Source organism: Pelmatolapia mariae, linkage group LG7, assembly GCF_036321145.2.
Source record: "Pelmatolapia mariae isolate MD_Pm_ZW linkage group LG7, Pm_UMD_F_2, whole genome shotgun sequence".
In the NCBI taxonomy this organism is placed as follows: domain Eukaryota; kingdom Metazoa; phylum Chordata; class Actinopteri; order Cichliformes; family Cichlidae; genus Pelmatolapia; species Pelmatolapia mariae.
The window spans coordinates 45,487,295-45,511,143 of NC_086233.1; the positions used below are offsets into that span (position 1 = coordinate 45,487,295).

The window sequence follows — 23,849 nt, forward strand, 5'->3', positions numbered from 1 at the left end:
ATTGAGAAAAAGCCTTATAAATTAGAAACTATGATTCTTACAAGTGTAGTGTGTGTTGTCAACATATCAACAAATACAAAGTACCACACAAATATTTAAAATATGTCATATTTGTCCTTTGACCTGTCCTTCAAAGCCAATAGATTGAGCTGAAGGTCAAAGTGATAATAAGCAAGTTTTAAATAGCTCTGTATAATGTTATACAGAGCTATTTAAAACGATTTATTACTGCTATTGTTTGTACTGAGAACATATAGGCTTATAGGCAATGATATATGGGTATTCTAAATATCACCTTATATTTTGCATCCAAATATCATATCATATTTGACCTCTGACCTCACATCTAACTTTCTTTCAAGTTGAACTCGCAATGTTTTATATCTTTAAAGAAAGTGTCGTCAAAACTAAAGAATGAGCTGCCTAGTTAGTTTGAAATATCCTGTTGTATAATATTATATAATAGGCTAAATTATTCAGGTCCTCTTACTTACAAATCAGTACCTTTTACCCATTACTAACCCCTGCATAAAGTTTGTGTAGTCACTGTAAGTATTTTTCATGCTACCCTTATCTGATTTTTACAGCTTCACAAACATATTAAAGTATGTTTAAAAAGAACAAAGAAACAAGAATATATACAAAATAGAGGGACTGTTAGTTTAGTTTCGATAATGATTGAAAACATAAAGTTCAGAAGAGCTTTCCCACCTTGCTTTTTCACCTCTGGCAAGATCTCTAGTTACACAACACATAATAATAGCTGCCATGTGCAGTCAGGTATGTTGAGAGGGACGTCTTAAGGAGGAGCTTCTGTTTAGATCGTGAACTAAATAAACTCGGTGAGGACGTTTTAGCAAATATTATACCAACCTCACTGTGGCAAACTTTTAAAAGTTTCTGTAACAGCTGTCAGAGAACAGACAGTACGGGCACATGTTCACATCTTGGCAGCTTGCTCCATCTACAGGTCAATCAGACTGTCAAAGAACATTGGGTAAGTTTACACCACATTGATTAGTAGAGACAAGATCTTGTGTATCAGGCGCTGAAGGTCCCAATTAAATATTTTGATTTAATTGGGAAACAATAAGTATGATAATAATAATCAATAAAAGTATGAGCCATTGGATAATAAACCTGCAATTTCAAGAAGGCCAAAAAAGGAAACATATTGTTTAAAAAGTAACTGACTATTAACGTCAGAGGTGAGTATTATAAACACTATTTGTGGAAATTGTGGAAAGTTGTTTGGATTTTATGCTTCTTATGTTTTTCACTGACTTTATGCATGTAATGCTTCACGTCATCAGAAAGTCAGCGCAGTTGCTGTTTATAACTCATGAGTTTTACTGAATAACCTGGCAATGCTTTTGTATGTTCTCTGAAACAATTACGCATATCATTTTGTCATATGAAAAACAAAACTCTAAAAAAAAGTTTGCTTTAAATAATAAGTACAAATACCATTTTGTTTATTTATATTTAACTGATTATTTAACCATTTCTGTATGCAAATAACGTCCGACTTTTCAACTAGGCGGAAATGACGACATATCAAATGCCCATATATAGCACTAGCCAAAACAATGCGGTTTTAATAATAGTTTTATAGTCTAACCAAGTTAACAGTGCCGTTTTTTGCAGTTACTTGCATTAAACCCTACTGTTACTGCGAAATTTCTAAAACTTACCATTTACTTATCAATATTACATGTAAACGGATGGTCCTTAACTAAACCCGCCAAATAGGTCAGGCTATCAATGTGTTAAATTTACGGTGAGTAACGAGAGTTCAACTTCTAAATGAAATATTTGTATTTCAAAATAAAATTGCTTCAATGTAGCGCATCGTAGAGAACTTTGTTGTGAAACGAATAAACCGGAAGCGGCTTGGTTGCTCAACCACACACCGGCGCTTTCGCTATGCCCACGTGACGCGCGTAGACGGTAAGGTTGCTGATGCGGTTTATCTGTTAGTAGTATCAATAAAGACGGGCTACAGTAATACACCAGTATACTTAATTTGTTCCTCGGGTTCTTTTACTTTTATACAAATGTAGCTTTTTCTATTTTCAAAATACATTCGGACTCCGGTCAGTAAGCCCATAAATTCAGCTGGTAAGTAATGTTAGCTTGATTATTTTCCCGGCAAGGAATAGCTAGCTGATCAATAATGGCATAAGTAATTACGGTTTTGCCTTGATTGGTTAATTGATAAGGAGCTTGTCAGTCAACGCAGTCTCGCTGGCAAGGTCAAACTGCTACAAATAGCTAACGCAGTTCACCAAGCTGCCTTATATCAACGCTACGCACCCATCGAAGTGCAGGCACAGTGATTTGTTTACCGTGTAATACCCCCCACCCCTCCTCTCCCCAGTGGGCATGTGGGAAAGTGGTCGCCATTGCTGACACATAGAAGTGTTACTGTGAAGGTTATGTAGAAACGCTTTAAAATAAGTAGGCGGTGTCAAACCTGACTCAGTTGCATTTCTCATCTGCATGTGTGTGCGGCTGTCCGTGCCGGGCAGGTCAGCTCAGCAGCAGGGCGTGATTTTCAGGTTATTCTCCCCACCCTTCAAGTGTCGCCCTGGTAACGTTCATTTCCCCCGACCACCACAGGATGCTGACAGCCACTTGGGTGGGGCTGACGCGGATGACAGTAGACGGGAGCAAAGCTCAGGGATAAACCAAAGCGCACGGGATCAGTTTTTTTAAGCAGCGCAGGGCGGCTGGTCGGTGAGAACCATGACCAAGCTGGAGTCGAAGAAAAGCGGCGTGGTTGCGGGCAAGAGCCTCGGCGAGCAGGTTAACAACGGCTCCGTGGATCCAGCGTGTCCGGATCAGAGCACAGCGATCAAAGCCAAGGTGATGAAGCAGACCTCCAGGGAGAGTCTGCACCGGAGAAACACAGAGTGCGAAGTCTACGACGACGGGACCAACACCTTTTTCTGGTGAGTGTTTGTGTCGGTGTCAGTGCAAGTTCACAGCTCCTGCAGAGACAGAAGGGGAGGAAGCAGATGTTAGTTGACAGCAGGGTGTGATATATGCTTCAAGGTGAACTGAAAGACAGGCCCAGAGCGACCTCCATTAATGACAGCAGATAATGTGACCTTGCTGTAAATGTCAGGTCAAACTGAAATGTTTGTTGTTGTTTTTCCATCCTGGTGCAACTATTCCAGTAAACAGGATCCACTAAATGTCACTTCTAAAGGTGTTGTGGGGTTTGCAGTGTTGTCATGGATGCTCACATTGCACATCCAAGCTCAGGGCTCAGATATGACACTTGAGAGATTCTTTGACATTCACGACAGATCTGAAGGTGTGCCAGGTATAATGCCTGTCCTGCAAACTGTAGAAATGAGCACATACTTCATTTGCCTTTCCTAACACCACACGTTTTATTTCTCATGACGTAAACAAAAGTATGTATAAGCCTACTAAAAAAGAAAAAAGCATGCACAATGGGAATACCACACGCATGTTGCAGGACACGGGTTTTGTTAGGATATGGTATGCAGCTAGTCTGGAAAAGTGTCATTCTCTTCTGCAGCCCTTTTTAATTTATAGCTACGTTAGCTTTCCAGCCTGTTACTCGAGGAGTATTTAAGCTTCTCTGAGTGTGTGTGCGGTTTTCATTTCTGCTTTGTGTACAAAAAAAAAATGGATTGAATAAGAGTCTGCTAAGCTATCCAATATCATTGGCAGCTGAGGAGACTGGTCCTCCCAGTGGGAACCTTAATGAGAATTTCTCATTACTGTGGTACGGCCTTGGCATCAGGTTTCTGTAGTGAGGTGTTATCAGGAGCTAAAATACCTTTGTCTGTTGCAGTTATGAAAATACAAGAATCTTGTTTTATGTGGATTAATAATCAGGCTCACTTGTCCAGAACAGTATTGACAAATACATGAAGGCAGGGTTGCTGTATTAGACTGAACCTAAACCAGGTTTTACCCACTTATGTGGCAATTAAATGTGTCGGCAGTCACCCAGATGCAGTCTTACGACGTAGCATTGTAAAGTTTAGAGCTGGCTTCTAGGGCTTTTTAGCTGTTTGCTTTAGGGGTCAACATAACAACAGTCTGTGGGTGTTGTTAAACCGATTGCATCCTGAATTTTTGCCGTCTAGTATTACATACGTGAACGCATTAAAAAACAAGAACGGAAAGTGGTTCTTCCTGTCAGTCATTTGAATTTACATTCTGCAGTTATTTGTAAGATTGAACCTTTTTTGTGGAACATTTTCAAGTGCTGACTGCAGATGATAAACCTGCATGTATGAAGCAGGTTAGGAAAAAGATGGCAGTTGTTGGTGTATTTCCAAGTGTGTAGGTGGTAGGGCACCACATGGACTCTGTGTCTCCCAAGGGTTCAGAGTTCATAGTAGAAAGCTGTATGGCAGCAGCTTTTGGTTAAAAATGGTATGCACATGACATTCAGCTTGCCTCACTGGCACAGGAAGGAACTGACAACACCAAACTCTTTTTTTTCTTTTTTTCTTTTTTTTGGCAAAGTTTTAATATGCCTTATAAAGAATTCAGACTTATTAAATGTGATTGTGCTGGCGTTCCACTTTTATTTTCCCTTAAACTGATTTAATGCTGAGGGATTTCAAAATGATGGCAGTTTTGTTCACACTGGTTTCGGCAAATGTCTGATTAGATGAAACTGACAAGGAGGCACATTGTATTAAATTGTTAGTTTGTCTGCTTGTCATTAAAGTCGAAGGCTATTTTAACCCAATTTCATCCTTAAATCTAGACTATGATTAGTCATGAGGCTGGCATAAAGCAGAATCTTTTCTTCTGTTTTTTTTTTTTTTAATCTTAACTTCAAGCTCAGAGGTGCACTTTGTTTCTAAGCTTAGCTGGTCGCTCTGTTGCACCAAACCAGTATTTCCGCTGCACCTTTCCACTCTTGGTGGTGGTGTATCGTTGTCAACGAAGAGAGAAACCATGTCCTCCCCCTGTGGCTCCAGCCAAACAGGTTGGATAAGGAGGTGGAACAGGAAAAAGGCTGACAATACCTGGTGTGCTGTCTTGCACATCAAGCTTGAAGCCAAAAGAAATGTGATTTAAAGTTGGCACTTTATTATTTATAAAAAAACAAAAAACGCTTCTTATAGAATTGCTATACTGCACTTTCAGGTCCCCTTTAATTATTTTTTCTTTTAATCTAAATTATTTATTTAGATTTATAAAGTATATATCCTTTGGCTGTTTACCCCAAAATGTTAAGAGGCTACTGCAGCTGGTGACCCTTTCATTAATGAGAGGGCTGGTAGGAATAAAATACACTTGCTATAATTGTTTAAAAAGGTTTAAAACTTGAGGTGTGATGGCATCTGTCATGTAAGATGTGTTATGGTTGACATTTGGTTGTCACACGGTTTTGTCTTTGCTTATTACAGATATTTAGGTATTCACATAATGGTTAAGTAACAAAAAAAGTCATTGTACAAATGTTTCCTGTAAGTGCTTTGTAACTAGTACAAGCAGCACTCAGATCAGTCATTGGTACACGCTGTCATGTAAACAGGTCAACACAAGTGTTGATTGTTTTTTATTTACTTAAGCTTAACAGTTCACCTACATGTTGCATGTTTGGATGCCACTTGGTGTCGGGGTTTATAACCCATCACTTTGGGGTTTTAACCAACAGACAAAATGAGTTTTAAAAATATCTGGATTAGCTTTATTCCCAGAAATCTCTCCTCCCTAATGAATACTGACTCAGTCCACCTGCAGCCTGATCAGCGTGAACATTCCAGGAGTGATAAGGAAACTCAGTGACTCTGCCACTGTTCTCAGCAGTCACCCCATTTGTCTTTCTAGAACTTATCAACTGTTATGCAATTGTCAGCGTTCCAAAGACCATTCAGGTCCTTTTGTCTATTTCTAATTGAGAAATCTCCCATTATATAGCGTGTATTCTCTTGACCCTGACATTATCGTAAAACTTTGCCCTGTCAGCTGAGGTAAATACCTCAGGTTGCATGGACGTATATCTAAACAACTAGAATGTCACACCACAGAGGCCAAAGTATGTTTGCTGACATGGGGTGATGGAAGATACAGCTTGGGCCTGTAGCCAACAACATGGCTATCAAACTCTAGCTCACCTTGTCTGCCAGAGCATACAAATTCTGTTGTTTAAACAGACCTGATATAAAGCTTTTCCATCCACTGTCAGGCATGAGGCATTTGATGCAAAAGCTATTTTTGACTTTAAGTTAAAGAAAGGTTTGAACTGAAGCTTATCACACACTTTGTAACTATTTTTAGCTGTAGCAACACAGTTTCCCAACAGATTTCATCTTGTATTTTGTCCTTGATTTACCCCCATATATGCCTTTTGATATTTGGAGGTAACAAACATGTTTTTTGCAAAAAGCAGATTTACGTTCAGATTTGTTTAGACCGTACCAATATTGTGTTGTTATCTCAGTGTTGCTCAACGTTGTCCCATGGTGATGTCAGACAACATCAGCCAATCTAGGGGTTTTTTTTGGTTGTTGTTTTTTAATGTCCTGTGGTGACTGGTATTTGAATTTTCTGTCCTACAAATGGTACTATCATCCTTTTATCTGTCCTTTCCCCCACTTTCACTGCAGGCGAGCCCATACTGTCACAGTGCTGTTCATTCTGACCTGCGCTCTAGTCTACGTCACGCTGTTGGAGGAGACTCCTCAGGACACGGCCTACAACACTAAAAGGTCAGTAGGCTGCATTTCTCCTTTCCTCAGTGTCACCAAAGCCAAAACGCAGGCCCCCAAAAATCTACTTTAACCCCAGGAGGCTTTTAAACTGAAGCTTTATGATATCATTTTTGCACCAGTTTATGGAGAGAGAGAGAGAGAGAGAGATTATTTTATTGGGCAGGGCAATGTCAAGGTGATGTTCTGCAAAACCAAGTCTCAGGATTATTTGGACCTAGTACCATCTCCAAAGTGAAGTTCCATATAATGCGGGATATTATATGGAACTTTACCATTGTGTCGGCCCATGTATATTTAACAACTCATTTAAGATTTTTCTTTTTTCTTTTCTTTTTTTTTTTTTTTTTTTCAATTTCTGTATTCACCCATGAGAGCGACTCTATCAGCAATAGCTTTACTGGCTGAAAGTCTTGGAAATTTAGTTCCAGCTAACCAGCTAGCTACAGCCCTTCCTACCTTGTGTTTTCCCTTCTGGCTGGGTCTTGAACTAGGTTGCTATTGTGGTCATATTCCATGTCATTCTGCTGCTTCTGCAGAGGGCATCTCATTTCAGTCTTACATACTTTTATCTCCACCGCTATAGACTGCAACTGGCAGCAGCAGCTCTTCTTCTGTTCTGGAGATGGGCTATGAGTCAGACTGTCACTCTAACTGGAACAGCAGCAGGTGCAGACTGCTGAGGTTTGAGTTCACTGCTTCATGAGGGACAGCACATTTTATTGCTCAGTGGTTTTTTTTGTCACGACATACTTGGAGAATAGATCAAATCTAAATGTGGGGGAAACGCCGCAATGCAACCAACCAACCAGTAGCTATTCTGATTTTTTTTTTTTTTTTTTAAAACAACACTTGGAATAAACCACTTATTTCCTATAAACATGGGCAAGGAGCAAAAGTCACCATTTGAGATGAGTCACTAGCCTTTACAATCACACTCACCTTGAGCTTTCAAGGCCATGTATAAAACCACCTTGGCCATGAAAAGAACACTATAAATATGAGTTGAGCGACAAGCAAATAGATTTAATGGGTTTTATTTAAACTTTGGAGAGAAATATACATCCAACTTTATCACGTTCATGAAACCACAGAGACTTGGATAAATGCCAAATTATTTCAGTTTCTTTTATTACTGCAAACTACAGAAAGTTGCAGAGCGACTGCTGGAAGTTGTACCAGCTACTTTGTGCTTCCTGGTAGGAAAAGGCAGTAAGCAGGAGGTTTAGTTGAGTTTCAAAGTGCTCTGCAGGCTGGTTGCGCCAGAGCAGTGTTCCTATGGGAATACATAAGCTGTTGCAGAACTTGTTTTTCTTGTGGCTAAAGTTTTTTTTTTGAGCTGTTGCCATGCTGCTGAATAAATATGGAAATGATCAGACCTGTCCCTGATAGTGTTTGTTATAGCTTCTTGTATTTCAAACAGTGAGATTTAGTCAAGGCAAGTTTGCATGTGGCTTAAAACTCCCATTTACGTGTGTTACAGTTAAAAAATCTGAAACAAAGCAGGGTTATAGTTAGTTGTTTTTACTTTGTACTTATGAGGTGTATTGAGAAGGTCAGGCACAAAACAGGCTTTATCAATGATGTGTGTTTGCGACAGATGGGGTGATTTGTAGGTTGCGTTTGTGTGGATGCTCCTTAACAGGATTTGCTGCCATCAGCGTAGTCCGGCTCCTTGGGATAAATACCCTAAGAGCTTCACCCTGGAAGCGGAGCTCACTCTCAGGCACTGCTTGGTTACTCCTCGACTCCCAGTCAACCCTGCAATCCGGGACCACTCTCTCTAGTTCACACACAACTTCACTTTGTGTGTTGTATTCTTTGAACACACATTCATTTGATTCCAGACTCACACAGTGAAGAAACTGATCCCTAAATCTCACATGCTCATGCTCCTACGCTTGTTGGCTAGCACGCACTGTAATCCCATTGTATGCTCAGTCTTTTAAGCCTGCTCTGTTTACTTGTAAGGTCAGGACAGTGTCCTCGTCTGGTCATCCGGTTTTCAGAGCTTAAATCAACAGCAACTTAAGCTCAACTTAGCTGGTCTGATTCTTAATAAACACAAATGAAGTTGTAATATTGAAATAGAAGAAGTAGACCAGACCTCCAGATTCAAGTTATTTAATTATTAATTCTCCAAGCCATTATGCTCCCATTCATGCCTTGTTTGATTGATCTGACATCACAGATCTTAAAGGTTAACGGGGTTGAAATATGAGACTTGTATGTGTAGCTGTGATAAAAGCCTTTTGGCCCCTTTGAAATGCATACTGATTTTAATTGAAGTCACAGTAATGGACAAACACAATTTGACTGAGCTAATAAACACAAACAGGTGAACTTCATGTCTTAATTGAACACGCTGGGTGAGCATGTTGAGCCATCGCCCTTAGATGTGTCCTGTAGCTACTTCTGAGACTTGAACAATGATGTGGTGGAATTGTAGGCCAATTGGGTTAAGGACAAGATTTAATTTTTCTCACATACTAATTTGTTTTGGGTCAACACTTTCCAAATGGTTAAATGTTGTTGTACTGTCCTTTTGTTTTTTCCTTCAAACACAGAGCTGGACCCTTTTTGTTACACATGACAAACAGTTTTTTCAGTTTACCCACATTCCAGTCTCATATCTGTAATTTGAACGCTGGATTCCAGGTTTTTGGAGAAGTAGTTAGCATAGAGGTTCACATTTTTCATAGTGTAAAGACATGAAAATAGGCTGTTTGTTTGTTGGTGGTTCAGTAAGAACACATTATATGAGGAATCAATACAGAAGTCTTTGTGATCCCAATGAATTCCCAAATGTGTGTCCTCTAGGGGTATTGTGGCCAGCATCCTGGTGTTCCTCTGTTTTGGAGTGACACAGGCCAAAGATGGACCTTTCACCAGACCGCATCCAGGTATGAAAAGCACATTTATCACCAGGTTAAAGTAATTCATGTCAAATCTCTCTTTTTTTATTGAGAATATAGCATAAGTTAACAAAGTTGGCACTTGGAAATGCAAGTCGAAGTTCATATTAAAGCCATGTAGTGCTCTTTTTATTTCTTTTTATTGAACCCTGGTCTGTTTTATTACCTTTCATTAAATACTGGACAACATCCAGGATATGCCAGTTTGACATTTGTTTGGCCTCTTAAAGCTTCCAGATAAGTGAAATGGTTGAAATGCTTTAAAACAAAGGTTGAAAGGGGATTGTGAAAACGGATTATATAAAAAATATGTTTGTCATTAAAAGCAGCTGACAGTTGAGTCAGCAGTTCAGTCGGTAGTAATAACATTCTCATCCTCCTAATGGAAAATACACATCCTGGTTAGAATCAGCAGCTGATTGAAGACAGTCATCAATTTAAATGAGTTTGCAGACAGTACAGACGATCCCAAATCATTCATTTTTATGAGGCTTTAAAGCTCAGTGACTAATTTATAATGGGCTATATGGTTCTAGTAAATAAACAGTGCATTAAGCATTGCAGTGGCATTAGTCAGTGACCACTGAAAATGGCAGTTTGTGACAAGCTCACATCTGATACAGTTGTTTACCTTTTAATGTATTTAAACTGTTGGTAAGGTCTCCACAAAGAGGCTTTTGCTCGTGCCATGCAAATGAATTTATATGAAACATCTTTGATCTTGTCATCCAAGCGGGAGTGGATGGAAAGAGATGACATTTCATTACAATACAGATGCAGGGTTTTCAGGGCATATGCATGGGAAAAGGGAGAGAAAGAGTAATCTGTTACTTGTATGCATTATACGACACTGAAATACAAAGCTGTTGTAGGACATGTGAAAAGCAATTGTTGATTATGCTTGTACTAAAACCTGTTGCCCAGGTAGAAAAATCTACGTGCCTGACTGCAGCACGTGAGCTGTGGCAGTTGGATTTCTGCTCTAATGCTTTTGTAAACTTGCATCCTAACAGATAGTTATCTTTTCCTTCTTTAAATCTGATGCAGTTTGTAAAAGGTGCTACTATTTAAATAAGAGCACTCACTGCTTTTTAAACAGAGCTTTCATGCAGAAAACACTTAACATCTCCCGCACAACACACACACAACAGCTAACTCCAGAAGGAAAGCGAGGAAGGAAGGAGGGAAAACAGGGCGTGGAAGGCAGATGCAGCGACATGCTCAATGCTGTCGGTTGTAGGTAGGCATGAAGTAGTCGAGCGAGTATTTGGCTGCATTACTCGCACCTTTGTGGGCTGATCGAGGGGATGTGGTTGTGTGTGTATGCAATTGCTTCAGTCTTTTGCTTGTTAATCCAGCAGGGTAGGTTCTGGTGTTATTCACATTGCCACCTTACAGTTGGCTCTCCATAGACTACAATCATGGGAAAAAGACCCAGTAGGGTTTTTTTTGTTTGTTTTTTCGTCCTTCAGATTTAAAACCTGTAGCTCCTGCTGAATCACGGGCTGGGTGTGTCAAAGGAAACTGAGCTTGTGAATGTGAATCACCACAATAATTCAGCTCAATAGCAGTTGAAATAAAAGCACTCCTCATGTGGGACTTTAGGACTGAGATTGGTGTTTACCACACTATATATCAGTCCTTTTACTTGATGTTTTATTTCTTAATGAAAATCACGATCTCTGACTTAAATCTTCAAAAACACATTATGACATTATGTGTATACTGAGGTAATTCAGGCAGATGTTTATTAGTGGAAATGAACTAATGATTTGGGGTTGAACCAAATACCAGGACCCCTAGCAGCTCATTTCTGTATGTGTCGTCAGGTGCTCTTTTTAAATGTCTGTAACCAAAACCCACATTATACGTTTGTTTATGGTGTTTTTGTTGGAAAACTAGTGGGAAGAGTAAATGTCAAACTTGGGGCAGCAACGTTGGAGTTATGTAACCGGACAGTAAAATATTACTCTGGACTGAGTGAAGTAGTTAGATTTGGAACATGGAATGTTCAGCACATAGGAAATTGTCATGTAACATTGTTATTATTTGTTTTTTCCTTGTCTTTAAAAAACATAGTACTAATTTAGTTTGTATTCAGTGTAACTGATTTCTCTCTCTCGCTCTAGCTTACTGGCGTTTCTGGCTCTGCGTCACTGTCGTCTATGAACTGTTCCTCATCTTCATCCTGTTTCAGGTTGGTGTGGTGAGAATTTTGCTGCCTGGAAAGGCTAAAACACGTCAGATCAACACGTGCAATGCAAATTCTTAGCTCATGGGAACTCTGTACACAATCACATGACAATTTTCACTCCCACATCAAACTTCTTTTTTTGAGTTTTCTACTCAGTGACTTTGATGACACAGGTTTTCTGGACGTTTGCTTTGACATTTAATTATAATGGTGGTTTCCAAAAGGAAGGCCAGATGGAGTCCATAAGTACTTCTTAAAAGTGTAGTCAAGCCTGGGCAAAATATCGGGCTTTTTTTTCCCTCCCACTATCACATGTCTGCTCCAGTCTCTGGTGCTTTTTCTGCTGTGATCCCTGGAAGCCTCTTTTCACTCTCCCAATTTAATTAAATTGTCACTGAGCCAGACCCTTCAGACTGCCCTGGACACTGTAAAAGAAGAAGAATAAAGGGGGGGTATATTTAAGCATCTACTTCCTGTTTGTACGAGGATAATTTTAAGTTGTTGCTAGGTAAAAAGCAATAAAATTTTACTTTTATGCCACAGAAATCTGCCGTTAACTGAAGGAGGACACCATCTGATGTAGCCCGTGTAGAAATGTAAGTTCTGGTGGTACTTGCTTTTATTCTTATCCTCTTTTATCCAGACGGTGCACGATGGACGACAGTTCATGAAGTACATTGACCCCAAATTGGGGGTTCCTCTCCCTGAGCGCGATTATGGGGGAAACTGCCTCATTTATGACCCTGGAAACACTACAGACCCTTTCCACAACATCTGGGTGAGAGAATGAATTTTTTTGCTTTTTACGTTACTTTTTCTCTCCTGTGTATCTTTGCAGGTAGGAATGTTTGTAAGACTTGAATTTTTGATAGTATTATGTCATTGAAAACAACTCAGTAAGAAACAGGCCACCTTCCTAAAAGTAACATTTCTTGTCCAGTCATGCATTTATAATTTTGTGTATATTGTCCTCAATTATTGCTAATAAGGAAGTGGCCCAGATACAGAAAAAAAATATGGCAGCTTAGATGAATCTGTGTATAGCCTTTTGTGTTAAAGTAAAACTTCTCTTATCTCTTTTTCTTCTGCTTTATCTCTCTTTCATTCTCAAACACACACAAGAATACAGTTACTGTAGAGGTGTGCAGCAGTTTGAGTCTGGGGCAGATTACAGTCCATCAATAGAACCAGGCCTTCCTCTCTCTGCTGCCATGACCCAGAGCCCATCTCCACTAATAGTCTGATTTTTAGCCTCTAAAACCCCATTTCTGTGAATAGACTTTTTAAAATGTCAAATTAAAGCCACATATTTATAAATAAACTTTACTTCGGTTGTAGGAAGTTGCATGTGAAATGGACAAGCTAAAAAATTAATACATAAAAATGTGCTGGGTTACTAAGCAGAGATAATATGATCCAAATAGTAAGGGTGGAACTGTGTGTTTAATTGCATTTTATTTGTGCTTTGTGATGCCCAAAGAGGCTTTGTCCTGTTCAGTGACCCAGTACTCTCTGTGCTCATTTCTTCCTGTTTCCAGTGTGAACTAGATGCGATGCTTTATTTGAACACAGACGGTCTTATTTTAACTGTCCGAGCACAAGTAGAAAGCAGCAGGACTTTTTAGAGCACAGGCTGTGTGTGTCTCCAAGCACACTTGCTGTTTTGGGTTATATCAGTGGAGCAGTGAAACTTAAAACAGGGCTCAATGAACTGAAATGCATTTTGGAAATGTTAATAAATACACAGACAGTCACAGATCTGTGATTTAATGGAAAGTTAGAAACCATAGGATGCCTATCATGATCCGCTACCAGTGTAATGCAACACATCTCCCTGTTAAATGGGCTACTTTGCAGTAAGTACGGTGGACAGTTGGCACTGCACTCAGATGTGGAATTTCACAAATCAGTGGCTGCATGGTTATCAAGATCAGGGTTCTGGTGCTTACATGTGGCTGCTGGGATATAAAACACTGAAGGAGCAGCTGTGTGCAGTTTCTTACAGTGCATTGTATTTATGTGTAGATAAATGGAGAGCAGTCAATATACAGGCTTGGAGTGATTAATAATTATTGTTTGTATTGACAACATATTGGCTTACAGGGAATGATATATTTGCAGATTCTAAATGTCACTTTATAGTTTGCATCTGATTATGTCACATTTGATTTCTGATCTCACTTTTACATTTCACATCTGTTTTTCTTTCCAGTTGACCCTAAAAAAAAGAGTTATTTTTACCCCTCAGTCGTAAAAGGCTGAGGGGGTATTTGTCGGCACCCAACTTTAGAAATGCAATAACACGATCATTAAACACGATCAACAGTTTAATGAAAGGGCTTTTCACGTGTAAGATTTAGGGGCAAAATTGTAGTTGGGCATGCTGTTAAACATCATTTGTCTCTGCAGGACAAGATGGATGGCTTCGTGCCAGCTCACTTTCTCGGATGGTATATCAAGGTAGGTTTGGAATTAGCTGTCTGACATGTTTCATAAAAGCAGTTGAGCGTGCTGTCCTCGCTGTTATGCACACATCACAGATTTAAATGGTTTGACTTTGCAATTATTACAGAGCACCTAGTCAATAAGTACCAAGTGAGGTCATTCCCATTCTAGTATGATCATTTATTGACAAATAAAGTTGCACCTTTTTATTGTTTATTGTCTGTTATCTTGCTAAACTCCTCACACTCTATTTTTTTCTCCAGACTCTAATGATTCGGGATTGGTGGATGTGTATGATAATCAGTGTCATGTTTGAGTTCTTGGAGTATAGCCTGGAGCACCAGTTGCCTAATTTCTCAGAGTGCTGGTGGGACCATGTACGTACATTTGTGCTGTTTTCTTCTAATTACAAAATACTGTGTGACACATGTTGAGGTTATTTTGGTTGTTTTGTCTAAGTTTTCTGAGTGAGTCTTTTGTAATAACGCACAAATGGTAAGAATGAACAATATCTAAAAAAAAAAAATTGCTTGGCACATTGAAGAGAAATGAACATAAGATCAAGATGTCTTCTCTTTAAAGCGTGACAGTGTTTACTGCAGATATAACCCTGCCTAATGTGGACATACTTTTCAAATGTGTCCATATTGGACAAGAAGTTTGTTTGAACCACAGTGTGAATAGATAAAATTTTCAAAACAAGGATTGTATTGTAAATTTAAAAGTAAAATTAAAGGGTTTTACGGACATTTTGCAGAACAAATTATTTTCATCATGTGTTAAGTTGGGAGGGCCACAGATCTCTTGCTCTTCAGCACATTTAGAAGTAAAAACACAGAAAGTGGAAGCACGGGAGTAATTATTTTGCTAGTGATATTTGTAATGGCAACGAAGTGCTCATTTGTTTGCATGATAAGAACTTCATACCAGTAACTAACTAGGTGGTCTAATTAACAGAAGGGGTAGCTGGTAAAGCCAAGTGAGCACTGCTGGAAAGCAATAGAAAAAATCCAAATATAAACAGACAGTATAGGTATTATGTGATTATAATCACGACTGTAAAGATAAATACTGCAGTTGCTGTTGCTACTTGTTACACACAAAAAACCTTAGTTATAGTAAATGTAAATTATATTCAAGGTGGAGGAGAGGTGTGTGATAGTTGGTTTGGAGGATTACTGCACCTCACTTATCCTTTTCTTGAATTGTTTCTCCATCTAGTGGATCATGGATGTGTTAGTGTGCAATGGGTTGGGGATCTACTGTGGCATGAAGACCCTGGCCTGGTTGTCAATGAAACCGTATCAGTGGCAGGGCCTCTGGAACATTCCTACATACAAGTATGACTTTATAAAAGACATTTCTTTGCAAACATTTTAATCTTGGGTTTCTGTATTTGTTTGTATTTAATGATATCTCTGTCTGTACTTGGCAGGGGGAAGATAAAGCGTATAGCATTCCAGTTCACACCTTACAGCTGGGTGAAGTTTGAGTGGAAGCCTGCTTCAAACCTTCGCCGCTGGCTTGCTGTGTTAGGCATCATCTTTATGGTAAGAAATGCTAACATAAAGGGAAAAAATTTGTCTCATTGCAAAAAATGATGACATCAACATGCACTAACAATGCACAGAAAATGTAATGTATTTAGACTCTGATATATTGATAATACATGTTCATGTACTGGCCTAACCAATATATTGATTAATATATTGCTGATATATCTCTATCTGGATTCATGACTATTGATAAATTAAACTGGAAAAAGTAAAAAAAAAAAAAGGGATCATAGAAACACCCTTCAGCCGTGTTTTGAATGTCGGCGTTGCTTAGTTTGTCCGCCAGATGCCACTCTGCTACTTCCCTGTTAGCAACACATTGTAACGCTGCAAACATGACAACCACCCGATGTGAGCAGAGGCGGGTGGAGCATAAACATCAAATCCACAACTTGTTGTGACAATAGATCAAGATTAAGCTTAAACAGCACCGCCCTGTCGTCTTAGAAAGGACTCTCAAATAACTACATAACAGACGCATAGGAAATGTGTTTCATGAATCGAGGAGAGAGGAAAAAAAATATCAGATTTGTAATTCATCAAATATGGGCGTAGTTATGTTGGGCTCTTTCTCTTTTTGGTTCCCTGCCTGACACCTGAATTAGTTCACTAAATGTAAAAGGCTAGTTCTTGTTAGCTAATGGAAGAGAAATGCGTGCGCAACACGGACTGATTGTTGTAACTTTTTCTTCTTTTCTGTGTTGTTTTTGTGTTCTCAGTGCTTCTAAATTAGGATATTTTATCTCCTATCTCGCCAGTTTCTGTTGGCAGAGCTGAACACCTTCTACCTGAAATTTGTGTTGTGGATGCCTCCTGAACACTACTTGGTGCTGCTTCGCCTTGTCTTTTTTGTCAACGTGGGGGGCGTAGCCATGAGGGAGATCTACGACTTCATGGATGACCCGTGAGTAGCAATGTGCAGCTTTTCTTTTGGGAGTTGGACAGTTTGACCGGGTGTATAATAAAAGACTGTATGTGTTGTATACACACCGAATAAAGAACTTGTTGACATTCAGCACTGATTCAGTTTAATCAAGTATTTGCTCTTGAGTTTTAAACTGGTTGTCATAGTGCAAATTGAAATCAGAAAACTAGATAAGCACAGCAGTGAAGAAATGTGTCAGTCTTCTGTGTACTATACACAGCAAAATATTTAGTAAGAACACCATTCATACATACCAGCCATGAGCAAACATGTGCATTGATAAGAATATGGTTACCAGTAACAGAAACAGACAGAAATGTTTCGTTTTCTGCTATTTTTCCAGTGTTGGGTCGTGTTGGAGCTAGAGATATTTCTACTGATTAACTGATTAAACCTGAAGGATTATAGTCTCATAAAAATAAACTGAATTAAATATGTCCATGTATTCCAAAGCCATTTTTAACTGTTTAAATACCAAATGAGGGGAAATGTGTGGCGCACACGCACAGTGTCAGATTAGTTTGCCAAGTATGACTAGCATTAGCGGACTTCTTTACTTGCAGGTTAACATCGTCACAGCTCCTGTGCAGAATGTTGTTAGGACTTACTCTGATTGCATTCCAGTTCATTGTAGAACAGCCTACATACATCCATTCATTTGCTATAGCTAAATACTGCAGTACTGTACTAGTTCTGTTTAACCAGTGTTGTCCACTAACAAAATTCGTATAATTACTCAGACTGTAGTATTTCTGGTAGACTAGAAATGGAAGTATCATTTAACTGTTGACTATTCACACGCATGGGTAGTGATATAGTGCTGTGCATTACGGTGTTACATCACAGACATACATGTAACCAGTAAATATTAAAAATAAACATAAAGTAAATGTATCCTCCCTATTGAATAATTTTTCCATAATAACATTGTTTCATTTTCCCAACAGGAAGTTCCACAAGAAGCTCGGCCAGCAGGCGTGGCTGGTATCAGCAATCACAGTAACGGAGTTCCTAATAGTGGTCAAGTATGACCCCCACACCATCATGCTGCCCATTCCTTCTCTTATCATTCAGTGCTGGTTTTTAGGAATCCTCCTCATACTCATCTGGACCATGTGGCGGTTTTTCATCCGGCAAGTAGTGGGATGGGTTATTTTATTTATTTATTTAATTGTTGTTGTGGTTGTTGTTTGTTTTGTTTTGGGGCGGGAAGAGAAGCTGAGGGTGAGAGACAATGTTTGTTGAAATGTAATGAAAGTCTGTGCTCCTCGTGTAAAACAATTAGGCTGTAAGGAGGAAAGATTTCAGCTTCTTAACCATTTCTAGCTTGTGTCTAGTAAACACAATAACTACATTGGCTCCAAAGTATCGCTCTGTTTTTCTATTTTGGTTCACTGGACTCTGTGCAGTCTATTTGAGACAGGTCCAGTCTGCCTTTGGGTCGCTCTTCTCTTTTAAGTACGTTATTGTTTTTGTGTGTGTCAGCTTTCTGTAGGTTTTCCACTGGTCTGTTTCATATAGAGTCCAGTTATGGATCTGTAGAGACATCTTACATGCTAGTTATAGAAAGGGAAGTTGGGAATTGGCAAAAAGCAGCTGTTTTCCAAATGAACTTTATACACTCATGCAGGAAAAGATGACAATCTGTTTCCATGCTGCTGTTTTGCACTTCGCTTTTGCTTTAAATACACTGTTCATGGTGACTGATGAGGAAATACAGTTTAATTAGAGTTTAAGAAAGATCTCTTCACACGTGTGAGACTCCATCCAGTGTGCTCCTGTATTTGATTTGGTTATTCCCTGTGAGCTCATAGAGTATGTTCTTTTTCTTTTCTTTTTTTAAATGTAATTCAATTTTTTTGAGCTGCCTTATCTTTGCTGTGTTGTTAGGTGCAGCCTGCCTTGGCATGTTAAGCTTGTCTGTTTTCCTCTCCTTCCCCCCCCCCTTGCCTTTTCCCTCCCCTTCCTTACTACTTCCTGCTCGTGCTCAGCAATAATGCAGTAATGTCCTAGGTATGGGAAAAGTGTAGGGTTTTTGTTTTCTTTGTTTGTTTGTTTCCACTCTTCTACCACATCACCATTTGGATCTATAATCATTATTAGAGGATCTATGGGATCCTCTAGAGAACGTAGTTAATACTCTTCATGGATCCATCTCCTGCATGGCACTTATTGGATTCTTGCTGTGGTGAATTTTATCATCTTCATTTCCCTTCACATCGTTTTTACTCTCAGTTCCAGTCAGTTTAGTGACGCTAGAGGGCATTCAGTTTGTGCTGACACTGTTAAAGTGAGTCAGGACAGTGAAACCCAGAGGAACTGATACCCCCCCCCCCCCCCCCCCCCACACACACACACACACACACACGCACACAGACACACCCACACACTAACCATCATGTGACAAGAGCCAATGAGATCAGCTCAACCACTTCTTCTGGTCGACTAAAGACAAAAGCGTACCATTATCCAGTTATTCTGATCAAAGTGATTTTTTTTTTTTTTTTTTTTTTTTTTTTTTAAACCGAGAACCTGATGATGATGATGATGATCATAATAATGATGATCATAATAATAATAATCATAATAATAATAATAATAATGTTATTATTATTGTTATTATGTTTTTAAATGCACATATCTGTTTCTTGATGTTGGTTAAACAGTTTGTAAGGTTGACGAAACTTGTTGAACCTTACTGGGAAATGGAGCAGTGTGTTATCAGCATAGCAGTGAAACAAAATGTTATTTCACTGTATAATGTGGTCAAGTAGTAGTGTGTATAATGAAAAAAGTATATTATTATTGTTAGAATGGCATCCAGCTTATTTTGGGACACACAAATGACATTTGTTGTCAAATACACAAAAGGTCCCTGCCCTCACCCCCAACCAGTGGCGGCAGATGTCTGCCCATCCCTGAGCCTGGATCTACCTTCCAGTTCCTTCCCACTGTCACCAAGTGCTTGCTCAAAAGGGGTCGTTTGATTTGGTTTTCTCTGTCGGTGGTCTTCTCTGTTTTATTAATTTTTCCCCCTGACCTTCCTAAAAGCAGGGATTTCATACAGAGTGACTAATCGATTCCTGTAGTGATGGATTTATTTAACAAAGAGAAACTGGGAATTTTTCTTATTCTCAAAAAGTAAGAAATGCAGCTCACGTGAGACTTTGAGAGCAGAGCTTTATCTTCTGTTTGTGATGTTTGTTAAAGTAATCAGCTGTTTCGTTTGTTTGTTTTTCTTTTAATATAATCCAGTGTATAGTGTAGGCGTAGGAATTATAACAAAGAAACCTTCTGTGAGAAAAGTTAGTGGACCAGAAACCATCTGGGAAGACGTGACCCTCAGGGATGACACGCTATAAATAATGCGTGTGCTCTTTCCTTCTGTCTTCTCACAGTGACATCACACTCCGCTACAAAGAGACGCGCCGGCGTAAACAGGAAGCCCCCGCTGACTGGGACCGCCCGCTGGGCAACGGCAGCACGGCCACCCCCTCCGGGCGCAGCAAACTGAACGGCAGCTCCGAGACGCTGAGGCAGCGGAAGTCCTGAGAGGAAGCCGGTCAGTCACGCTGTCGGCAGTGAGAGGAGTTGAGGAGAAATGTAACACAAGAAGACACTTAGAGGATGGACACATACTGTTCTTGTGCCTACATGAACCAAGTAGTCATATAACACAGGCAAGGGGGTGAAGGGGGCAATTTTCATTCGGTGTATGTGTAGTTATTGTCCTACTTCCGGTATTTACCTCATTCTGTTTCAAAGAACATTTGGTGGATTAACAGACAAGATAGTTTTGCATTAGTAATATATATATATTTTGAATGTTTGGTGATAAGGTGAATCAGTACAGAATCGGAAAGTAGATGTGACCAATAATTTTTCCATTTTCTCAACTGCACTTTGTCTTTAAAAACAAAAAAGCGAGAGAAGAAGAATGGAGGAGGAACATATCTGCCACTGTAAATATGCTTAATCCTGTGTAGTGCAGTCATATCAGTGCAGGTGAGAAAAAGGAGAGCATTTAGAGGAGTTTCTGAAGGTGTAATGACTGATCTGGATTCTGTTTTAGTATCCACTACTATGCAATCTTCAGTATCAACCTAGGCACGAGTAATGACAACAACACATGGCTGTTCAGTTTAGTTTAAGTGACACTTACTTTACCAGCTGATTCCTGATTCATTCTGACAGCTTACACTAGGTTTAGTCCCAGGTACATGATGTATTGTTTACATGTGGAAGACAATTTAAGCTTTTTTTTTTTTTCTTTTTTTTTTCATTTACAGTTCAGCGTTCATTCCTGGAAGCACTGAGCCTTGAGGGTTCTTGCTCAGGATCCTCCTTTAATCACACACAAGAGAGGAAAACTGGTCAAAGCCTTTGTTTCCTCTCAAGCTTTGTTCTTGAAAAGAACGAGAAGTTTGTTTAAAAAAGAATAAAATCAAGATGTACTATATTCTAGTTATTTAACTGGTGATAATAATATACATGGTGTCTGGGATATAGTTTGAGTGTTTTTTTTGTAGCCGTTTTCTTATCACTGTTATTTCTTTAGGGTAAATCATTGCTAAACACTAGATTCCTTTTTTGTGAAATGAGGTTCAGAGAAACCTGCAGCACTAACATCCACATCCACAACAGTCCCATTGATGGGAAGCTGTGCTCGGTTTTCCTCAGACCGTGACGTGTTTGTTCCCCGTAACAAAAAAAGGATAAATGGCAGAGATGTGGGTGTTCCTCTAAACTTTTTACCATTTGTCACTTTAGAATTTAATATTCGATTCCTTTTATGCCAAACATTCTTCCAGTTTTACATTTTGGGGGTTTTTATGATTTTTTTTTTTTCCTCAGCTTTGCGAGGGTCACCATATTGCACATGCAATCAGCCAAAGCTTAAGATCTGGTTCTTGCTAAAGCCATAAGTACCATCCACCATGAGGTACCATGCACCTCAAACTGCTTGTTTTGATTCTTTCTGAGTTTCAGCGTCGTCAGTGTCTGCGACTAGTTATAGTGTTACAAAAGGTCACCTGGAGGTCAGGCGGCTAAAACCAAATTCACCTGTACAGCCACGATTACAGCTAAAAAGTCCTAATTATGAGGAATTGTCTTAGTTGCTTTTGATCTGTGTCGGTGACAGCTGCTAAATGTAGAGCTGCCACAATTAGTATGCTGATAATGAATTCATCCTGAAAACATCAAATCACTACTTGCTTACACATTTTCTTAAAATGATCAGCAGATTAATCTGATGATGAATACAAGTGTTAATTGCTGCTCTAGTGAAACATGAAAGTGTTTCAAAATAAATAAGCTTTACATTAAAAAAATTTGGGGGGTCAAACTGAAAAAACTGGAATTATCAGCATGTTCCAGTTTCACTCCAAACTCTCACTGTTACCAAAACATTGCGTCCGTGTCCTGTGACTATTGGGGTTCAGTTAAATCTGTGTTCCTCACCGTGTCCTGGTGACTCTGTGCTACATAAATGATATCTGTGAAATGAGATCCAAATTCTGGTCTGTTTTAGTGAGGCTGCAGTCGTTTTCTCGTGAATGTAATCCAGCAGATTCAGATGTTCAGATTAGAGGGTCACAAACACTAAGCTGAACATTGTTTCTGCAAGGCTGCACCTCCTGCCGCAACATTTAAACCACCTGCCTGCCTGGGTAGCTCTGACCACACAGGGCTCAGCCAAAGGGCCTCCAGGGGAGCTCTTTGGTGTCTGGCACTGGGATGCTAATAAGGTATTCTTTGGGTCTTGTGGGTTATTTGTAGTGGGTCCTCCACTTTGACCTTCTGAGGGAGGCCCCTGTTTATGGGGGAAATGTTTAGTCTGTTTAGTTGGGAAGTACATGATGGAGTTACTTATGGATGGACTCAAGGGTTTCCCAGCAGACAATTGCCTTGTAACGTGACCGATGTTAATCACTTCACCTGTCAGTGGTTTGAGTGTTGTGGCTCTTGCTCTGACTGCAGCGATTTCTTTGTGAATTTCAAACTAATGTTTAGCTGATATTTCAGATTTTGTGCTTGTTTAACCTGTGCTGTGCTAATTCGGCTGCTTGAGGGGTTTGTTTTTTTTTTTTTTCCTTTTTCTTTTCTTTCCTTTTCTCTATCAAATACTTTCAGACACGGGCTGGGTATCCACTGTGTACCTGTGTTCATGGCTTGAATTGGTCAAAACTGTTTTTTGTTTGAAGTAACTGAAAACTTAAACCCAAGTTATGAATTTGCACATCAGCTCTGCATTAGAAACAAGTGAATTATAAAAAAAAAATAACTTGAACACGTAGAAGCAGTGTGGATCGAAGTGGAATTTAAAAAAACAAAAACAGGAACTTTAGTGTTTGCGGTTCAGTTTAGTTTCACTTGCAGCCTCATGGGGGCGGTAGATGCCTCGCTATCTCTACCCTGTGCAGTCATGTCTCCTGGAGATTGATCATTGACTGCTTGCTGTAAATGCCATTTTCAACTTGGATTGTGTAAATGTGAAGATGTTGATCATAAAAAGTGAATATGCTGCTGCAACACATACTTTTATAATGTTTTCAATAAAATAAAATAAAAACTGAACTTTGCACAGTCTTTTTTTCTGAATAAATCAGGCGACAGATGTTTTAACTGCCTCAAATTGAATTAACTGTTGGATAACTGTTGGTTCTTCAATGCAGTTACAGTGACCACCCATCGGTGATACTATAGGTAAGTAATGTGTCCTTTGTAGTATCTATTATTCCAGAGTTTGTTTTGTTTTTTTGGGGATTTTTTTGTTGTTGTAAGGGCAGAAAGTTTTCATGCTTGGTAAGTTTGTATACAGTGTCACCATGGAAACAAATTCCATCAAATCTTTATCTGTTTTGCTCTTGATGTACTCGTTAGACGGGCTGAACATGTGCGTCTACAAGGAGAAACTGCCACAAAACTTAAGTAACTACTAAAATGCTTTGTTACACATCTGTGGCATACACACATTTTTTTTCTCTTCTGAAGTTTGAGGAATCTGGAAAGCTGGCAACATTTCAGTTTTCTATAAAGTTACTTGTGATTATGGATTTTACACAAGATAAACATTTCAAATATTATCACCATTGC

At 39.2% G+C, this 23,849-nt stretch overlaps 1 protein-coding gene across 3 annotated transcripts; it reads left to right on the top strand.

Annotated features, from left to right (window-relative positions):
* The first annotated feature begins 1,913 nt into the window (after window positions 1-1,913).
* On the top strand, window positions 1,914-23,330 carry ptdss2 (phosphatidylserine synthase 2). 3 transcript variants are annotated; one of them, XM_063479250.1, is made up of 14 exons: window positions 1,963-2,121; window positions 2,623-2,954; window positions 6,615-6,716; window positions 9,537-9,619; window positions 11,761-11,828; window positions 12,469-12,603; window positions 14,235-14,285; window positions 14,534-14,647; window positions 15,492-15,610; window positions 15,706-15,820; window positions 16,585-16,730; window positions 17,699-17,884; window positions 20,150-20,313; window positions 21,041-23,330. In XM_063479250.1, the coding sequence occupies exons 2-13, from the start codon at window positions 2,749-2,751 to the stop codon at window positions 20,301-20,303; spliced, it is 1,479 nt and encodes a 492-aa protein (XP_063335320.1). In that variant the 5' UTR covers window positions 1,963-2,121; window positions 2,623-2,748; the 3' UTR covers window positions 20,304-20,313; window positions 21,041-23,330. The 3 variants fall into 3 exon arrangements, with proteins under 3 accessions (XP_063335318.1, XP_063335320.1, XP_063335317.1); XM_063479248.1 differs by lacking the exon at window positions 1,963-2,121 and adding an exon at window positions 1,914-1,950 and having other exon boundaries at window positions 20,150-23,330; XM_063479247.1 differs by having other exon boundaries at window positions 20,150-23,330.
* The last annotated feature ends 519 nt before the right edge of the window (window positions 23,331-23,849 follow it).

What these genes read in the sequence shown, in the direction of transcription:
- ptdss2 (XM_063479248.1), top strand. Translation starts at nt 2,749, where the DNA reads ATGACCAAGCTGGAGTCGAAGAAAAGCGGCGTGGTTGCGGGCAAGAGC. An exon ending in TTTCACCAGACCGCATCCAG is followed by an intron (nt 9,620 to 11,760) that starts GTATGAAAAGCA and finishes CTCTCGCTCTAG; the next exon opens with CTTACTGGCGTTTCTGGCTC. An exon ending in ATGTGGCGGTTTTTCATCCG is followed by an intron (nt 17,885 to 20,149) that starts GCAAGTAGTGGG and finishes GTCTTCTCACAG; the next exon opens with TGACATCACACTCCGCTACA.